At 49.7% G+C, this 7990-nt stretch overlaps 1 protein-coding gene across 1 annotated transcript in view; it reads left to right on the top strand.

The window, feature by feature from the left end:
* Positions 1-4686: 4686 nt before the first annotated feature.
* TMEM220 (transmembrane protein 220) overlaps positions 4687-7990 on the top strand; it is a 15941-nt gene continuing 12637 nt past the window's right edge. Inside the window, exons 1-2 of the mRNA XM_047759216.1 lie at positions 4687-4826; positions 5484-5513. Coding sequence (XP_047615172.1) covers positions 4734-4826; positions 5484-5513 — 123 coding nt within the window. The 5' untranslated portion in view covers positions 4687-4733. The remainder of the gene's footprint in view (positions 4827-5483; positions 5514-7990) is intronic.

Here is a 7990-nt window from a genome sequence, read left to right as displayed (position 1 = left end):
GTTCCCGTCGTGGCGCAGTGGTTAACGAATCCGACTAGGAACCATGAGGTTGCGGGTTCGGTCCCTGCCCTTGCTCAGTGGGTTAACGATCCGGCGTTGCCGTGAGCTGTGGTGTAGGTTGCAGACGCTGCTCGGATCCCGAGTTGCTGTGGCTCTGGCGTAGGCCGGTGGCTACAGCTCCGATTCAACCCCTAGCCTGGGAACCTCCATATGCCGCAGGAGCGACCCAAGAAATAGCAACAACAACAACAACAACAATAACAACAACAAAAACAACAACAAGACAAAAGACAAAAATAAATAACTAGGAGTAAGTAAATACACAACATCAAGCAACAAGAAGGACTTAGAAGAAAAATAAAGCAGAATAAAGGATAGTTCAATGTGTGACTGGGAAGAGGAGGCTGAGAAAGAGTGGCGGTGAGTGGCCTCAGAAAGATGGGTGTCCCCTGTCCCCCCACCCGTCTGAGGGAAGCAAGTATTTCAAGGAGGCCTGATCAAAAGCCACTGGTAAATGGAGCTGCAGAAAACCAGGGATCAACCTTGGAATTGACAAGACGGTCCCAGAGAGACTCAGTGATACACCCAGAGCCACGAAAGCAATGAGTGGTAGAGACAGGATCGGACTGTGGATGGATCCATTCTGCCACCAAAGTCATCGCGCCCCAGCCACTCAGGCTCCTCCCGCCACAGCCCCTGAGAAGGCCACCTTGAATTTATCACCAAGGGGATGATGCCAGGGGGCAGTCCTTCTAGAAAGTTAGCTTGATCCAGGTCAAAACATAAGCCTGGCATTTCATTTTCATTGTTCTTACTTCTAAAACTTACTAGGCTTTCCCTCAGCTTAGCTTTAAAATGTCATTGTTTCTAACTAGACCATCGGAAGTTCCCATTGTGGCTCAGCAGAAACAAATCTGTCTAGTATCCATGAGGATGCAGGTTCAATCCCTGGCCTCGCTCAGTGGGTTAAAGTATCTGGCGTTGCCGTGAGCTGTGGTGTAGGTCGCAGACATGGCTCAGATCTGGCGTTGCTGTGGCTGTGGTGCAGGCTGGCTGCTGCAGCTCTAATTCAACCCCTAACCTGGGAACCTCCATATGCTGTGGATGCAGCTCGAAAAAAGACCAAAAAAAAAAAAAACCACGTAACCAGACCATCGGCAAGCGAGTCTTGAGGACGAACTTTGCCACCCTCGATGCCTACAGGAGGAGGTGGCTGCTGTCTATTGTTCAGCATCAAATTCTATAACCACTCTAGCCAGAAGAGAATCCCACCAGGAGCCTTGTCTTCGAGGTCCTGACAAGGTTTAGTCCCACTTGGTCCCAACTTGCCCAGCCCTTCTCTGTGCCTCAGTGCCTATCATCCTCTTGAAACTAACGTAAAACAACAATGAGCAATTTTCTATTCCTGCATCTTTTTTTTTTGGGGGGGGTTAGTTTTTGTCTTTTTAGGGCCACACCTGCAGTATATGGAAGTTTCTAGGCTAGGAGTCAAATCAGAGCTGTAGCCGCCATCCTGCACCACAGCCACAGCAATGCCAGATCCTTAACCCACTGAGCGAGGCCAGGGATCAAAACCGAGTCCTCATGGATTTTAGTCCGATTTGCTACTGCTGAGCCGCAACAGGAACTCCTATTCCTGCATCTTTGGATTGTCTAACCAATTATAGTGAACATTAGCTACTTTTGAAAAAAAAAATTTTTTTCTGCAGCTCACAATATTTTACTTTTCAACATCTCACTACGAAAATTTTCAAACATAAATTTGAAAGTTTTGTACAGTGACCCCCCCCAAATAACACCACCTACATTTAACGTTTTTTTCCACCTGCTTTATCACACCTCTATCCATCTAGACATCCCTCTGTCCTTATCAATCCGTCTTCTTTTTTGATGCATTATGAAGTTAGAGAAAGATGTTGTCAGTACATCTCATCTCTAAACACTTCAGTGTGTATATCATTAACTAGCGTTCGACATTTGCTCAAGAGTTTGTTGTTTCTTATGGCCGTCCCGTGGCATATGGAATTTCCTGGGCCAGGGATCGAATCCAAGTCCCAGCTGCGGCAACCTGGGATCCTTAATCCACTGCACGGGGCCAGGGATAAAACACTCTTGGCCACAGAGACAACACCGGATGCTTACCTGCTGTGCCACAGTGGGAGTTCCAGGAGGTTTTCTTTTTTTCGAGACAACGTTTGCAAACTGATAAAGTAACACATCATCACATGCACACAAACGCTGAATTCAGACAAATACATACACACCTGAGTACCTGAGACGTTCATCAAGATACAGAACATTCGCCCCAGAAAGTTCCCTCGTGCTCTTTCCCACTTGGTTCCCACCCCCACCCAGAGGCAACCGCTGATGTGATGTTTTTTTACCGTCAAAGGCTTTGCCTATTCTAGAATTTCACATAAATAGAATCCTGGAGCATGAATTCCCTGTGTCTGGCTTGTTTAGCTCAGAATAATGCTTTTGCAATTCGTCGATGCAATAGCCTGCTACTGGTAGTCGCTTTTCCTTGCGTGCTGCTCGTACCTCATTAACGACGCATCACAGATTGTTTACCCATCCTCCTGCTGATTGCAATGATTATCTTAATAGAAGAAATTATCCTCTAATGAATTTCTAGTTAGGATGCTTCTGCCTTTCTGTTAAGAATCTGCTCATTTTCTGAAGAAAACTGGGTCTGAGGCATGGCTGTGAAGAGCCTCGTCTGTGAAATCAGAAAGCTCTGGGTTCCTGGATCAGTCCCAGCTGTTCCTAACCGGGAGCCCCTGGGCCAGTTACTGCACCCTACTTCCCACATCTGGACACTGGGAATAAAAATATCTAAAGGATGTGCGATGCTGATCAGGACTCGAGCCCTGCCTTCATGCCTGTGCACTCATGTCCAGTAGTTCCCAAAGCCTGCTCTGCTCTACTAAGCGCTGGGAGAGCACCGGGAAACACAGACAGGTGCAGATGTCATGGCGCTTTTGGTCCAGGGGCTACATGGACACCAAACAACGAATAGCACAATTAGTTGTTTCACTGCCATTATGATCGGTGCTGCAAGGGGAGCTGGGACAGCTGCTGAGGGCATGTGACAGGGTGGCTCAAGGAAATGAGAGTGTGCGTGAGCCAGAGTGAGGACGGTGGCAGTGGGTGGGGGGAGGGAGTGTTCCAGGCACGAGCCATGCTGAGGAGCCATCGAAGGCCTTGTCCAGAAGGTGCTGTGCGTGTCAACTGGTGGGGAAAGAAGGGGACAGGGCAGAAGTGGCAGCTGCCAGGCCGGACCTCGGGGACAGTGTTCCAAGTGTGAGGCTTTGACCTCGGAGCCACTGGCAGCCAGGGCGGCAGGGCCACAGGCAGCACACAAGACTGCCAGTTGGGGTCACCTGTTTAGTTCACCTTCCACACTCAGTGCTCAGGACTGTGCCTGGATCAGCTGGAGGGACAGCGGGATGGCGGCGGGGGAGGGAGGAGGGAGGGGTGCCTGCAAGCAGAGGTTTGAGCTGTGGCTGTGTCTTATATGGGTCACTGGCTGCCATGTCCAGTCTGGGTGGGAGGGGGCTCAGCGTCTGCTCCTCCTGTAGTGACAATGTACCACCCTTGAGGGCCCTAGAGATGGGGAGGCCTAGACAGAGGTGCCACCAGGGTTGGTCTGCAGTGAGATCCCTCCCACTGTCCAGTAGATGGCCAGCCTTCCCACTGTGAGGGTAGAGGGGGAGATGTGTCTCTTCTAAGGGGCCCCGGCCCCATCAGATTAGCCCCCGCCCCCCATGACTTTATTTAATCGTAGTTATCTCCTTAAAGGCCCAGCCTCCCAGCCTCCCGATGCAGTGGCATTGGTGAGCACATGCTCAAGATGTGCAGTGATAAAGACTCTTCAGAACAGCAAAACTGATGAGGCCTATGGATGTGTAAATGAGCCCAGGGAAGAACTCATCAGAAGGGTAAATTACAAAACAGAAAAAGACTGTGAAACAAGTGAGGGGAGAACAGTGAATATTTCAAGTGTCTTTAGTTCATAAGAAATTCATAAGCAATGCGTGTGGAGATTTTGCTGGTTTTGGTGGTGGGAAAGAACTGTAAATATGTAGAATATGTAAATACCTTGGATCATAAAAGCCCATGAAGATAAAAGAGCCTGTCTCCAGAAAAGCAGTGAGCTGCGTGAGATGCTAATATAACCGTCCTCACTCTACGAAATTACCATAATGCTTACAGGGCTTTGAAAGTTTCTGAGCTTTGAAAAGAGATGCACAAACACTAACCAGAAAGCACAACACACACACACACACACACGCGCGCGCGCGCGCGCGCCTCTATTTTTCTGTTTCCTTCTTCCTCCCTCCCTCTCCTTTAATTTTTTTAAAAAATGAGTTAGGCAGCCTTAGTGAAAACTGGCATTGGAGTTGCACCTCTCTGGGTTCCAATAAGACTTCCTGCGCCCACCGTCGAGCTGTGCGCGCTGGACGAGTCGCCCAGACGCCCTGGGACTCAGTCTCCGCGTCTGCGAAGTGTGCATGAGAATACCTACACCTCGCCACGTCTGCGGAGAAGAGAACCCGAGCCGGATCGGCGCTCCTTCCCTCCCCCGCGCGCGCCGGCCAGTGGCGCCCGGACGACCGATGGCCTTCCGGGGAGGGGAGGGGAGGGAAGGGAAGGGAAGGGCCGGGGTGGATCCGCCGCCCGCTCCGCCCGCCCGGTGCACCGGCGCCCCGCCCCGTCCTCGCTGCCGGATCATGGAGCCTGCGGCCGGGGGCTGGGCGCAGGGCCTGTGGCGCGCCTGCAACTGGCTGATGGGCGCCTTCTTCGCGCTGGCAGCCTTCGTGCAGGTCAGCGGCCCGGGCCAGGCGGCGGGAAAGGGGCGCCGGGCCCCCAGCTCCGCCTCCAGGTCCCGTGCGGTGTGGACCAACCCGCCGGCGGGGTCGCAGGGGCGGGCCATCTACGGGGAGGACGGGAATTAGGGTGATGCGTCGGGAACCCCCTCCTCTGTCCCCAGCTGAGACACAGATTGTTCACGTGATCTCTTTTGCTCACACGCTGGAAGGAGCTGGTTTGGCGTGTGTCCCCTTGCAGGGACCTGAGCAGAAGCGGCCCCGGCACCCTTCTAGAAAGGCAGCCTTGGGGGCGGGGCTGAGCACTGCTGGGGGCCTAGGAGAAGAACAAACCCTTCATAGCTGATTGTCCTTTCAAGTCCGTTTTCCTCATTCCTTAAAACACAAACACCCACTCTGCTTCGCTCGCCCTTTTCGGAGCCCTTGCTCAATTCTTCACAAGAATGTGTGTGTGGCTGTGTGCTCAAGGCACGTGCTGGCAGAAGCCCCTTGCCCCCTCGTGATCTGCTGGACTGTGCCTATCTCCCGTTGGTATGCTGGGTGCCCACGGTAGCATCTGGCCTGTAATGAATGCCTGAAATGAGTAGCGAGCAGACCAGATACTGGAGTGGGCCGGGACTGCATGTCGCTAATGCTAATGTTTTGGCATTGCAGGTGAATGACCCAGACGCAGAACTGTGGGTGGTGAGTATGCCCGGCTAGCCCACATTTGAAAGAATGGTGTAAGGACACACAGTTGAACTGACTGCCCTCCTCCCTGCTTTGTGTACTTAAAAACTTAGAAAGCCAATTCTTTTTCCTAAAATGTTAGGAGGAGAAGGATCAGGTTGACAATGTAGGTATGTGAGAGAGAATTCAGAATTTTCCAGAGACACGGGGGCCTTTCAGCAGTATTTCCTTTGAATAAAATGGGCTGAGTACACTTTTCTGAAGACAGAGTAGACCTTCTCAAGGTCAAGTGAACCAATCCTCATGAATTTCTACCCAGAAACGCCAACAAATATTTGACCAGAAAATGGCAGGCTTAAGGTTTGTGGTTCTGCTAACTCAGTGTTACAGTCATAAAAGGTAATTAAAGCCCATAAAACTTACAGTATACATTGAACCTATGCTCTGACTGAACCACTCAGAGGAGGGGGAGATCACTTCACACATTTTTTGAAATATCAGGATTTTGTTTCTTTCACTACAGAAACACAAGACTGTACGATATCACCAATGAGGCTGATCTTGGGCTTTGGGATAACGTTGCCTCCATACGGAGGAGCAACAAAGGAAAGCACTTGGAATTACATACTTTATTTTGTATTATATGTGGTTATAAATACGATATAACCACATTCTAATATTCTTACTGTCCAGATTCACATGCCCCTGCATCAAATCAAAGTGCCTCTTCCTCAGCACTCGGATCCACATCCTTAGTTCCAAGTGCTACTTCCCTGCAGACAGGTCTCACGTATCCAGCTTAATGGTTGATGTTGAAATTCCAGATGACTGCTACATCTGTCCACCTATATATCACACTGGCTCCTCAAATACAAACGAGGTTCTACCCAGGATCTTTCCCTCTAGATCCCACTCTTCCTGCTGAGTCACCACGTCCTTACCAGCAGAATCATTCTGAGTCAGCCTTGCTCAAAACCTGTCATGCCTGACATCTCTGTTCCTCACCACTGTCTTTGCGATCCCTTAAAAAAAACAAAAACAAAAACAAAGAACGAAGCAACTCAACAGAAACAGTGTGGGTCTAATTGTTTCTCTATATAGTGTCTGTACATTTTACCTTTCACTTCATACTCACATAACATAATATGAACAGTAGTAAGCACCAGGCCCCCACAGACATCCTTCCTCACCCCTGTTTAGCCTTCCATTCCCTCCCATGTGGACCCTTGAGGGTCCCTCCTCTTTGATCTGCCTCTAATCTCTTCCATTGCTGTATGAGGATGTGGGTTGGATCCCTGGCCTCACTCAGTAGGTCAGGAATCCCGTGTTGCCGTGAGCTGTGGTGTGGGTCACAGACACAGCTCAGATCCCAGGCTGCTGTGGCTCTGGTCGGCAGCTGTGTGGCTCTGGTCAGCTGTGGCTCTGGTCAGCAGCTGTAGCTCTGATTTGACCCCTAGCCTGGGGACTTCCATATGTGGTGGGTACAGCCCTAAAAAGGGAAAAAAAAAAAAAAAATCTACCAACAAAAGGAAAAAGGACGAGACCATAAGTGGGTTCAACTGAGTCCATTAGTGTTTACACTGTGCATTGTTTTTACTTGTATATGAAAAACACTTATTTTCAGTCTCTCTGCCCATAAAAAAAAAAAAAAATCCTCATCTCATTCAAGATTGAGAAAAGCACTTAAATAAGAATTAGCATGGCACCACTACCATGGGAAACCATTACTGGGTTTAAAAGCTGTGTCTGTGTGTTTAAAATACATTAACATCAGATTTTAGACCTCAATCTATTAATCACAGATATCTGATATATTTGAATGCATATTAAAAAATCTCTGCCCAACATTTTTTTTTTTTTTTGGTCTTTTTTGGGCCGCTCCCACAACATATGGAGGTTCCCAGGCTAGGGGTCCAATCGGAGCTGCAGCCCCCGGCCTACGCCAGAGCCACAGCAACTCGGGATCCAAGCCGCGTCTGCAACCTACACCACAGCTCACGGCAACGCCGGATCCTTAACCCACTGAGCAAGGGCAGGGACCAAACCCGCAACCTCATGGTTCCTAGTCGGATTCGTTAACCACTGCGCCACGACAGGAACTCCTCTGTCCAACATTTCTTAAGGCAAGCACAGTTAAATATTGTAGGATGTGTATGTGTTTAACTTCTGTCTGTCTCTCCCTCAGTAGCTAAGTCATGTAGTTTTCACTGGGGAAAGTAACCCCTTTCTGCTCTAAGTGTAGCCCTTGGAACAACAGCAGCAGCATCCTCTGGATCACTAGAAAGCAGAATCCTGGGCCCTACCCCAGACCTCTGGAATCAGATCTGCATTTCTTCTTCTTTTTTTTTAAAAGGCCGTACTTGCAGTATATGGAAGTTCCTAGGCTAGGGGTCAAATCGGAGCTGCAGCTGCTGGCCGACACCACAGCCACAACAACACGGGTTCCAAGCCGTGTCTGTGACCTACACCAGGTCACAGATCCTTAACCCACT

The sequence above is a fragment of the Phacochoerus africanus genome, chromosome 14, assembly GCF_016906955.1.
Source record: "Phacochoerus africanus isolate WHEZ1 chromosome 14, ROS_Pafr_v1, whole genome shotgun sequence".
NCBI classification, from domain to species: domain Eukaryota; kingdom Metazoa; phylum Chordata; class Mammalia; order Artiodactyla; family Suidae; genus Phacochoerus; species Phacochoerus africanus.
The sequence above is the reverse complement of the archived record's forward strand: the minus strand, read 5'-3'. Positions and strand labels throughout refer to the sequence as shown.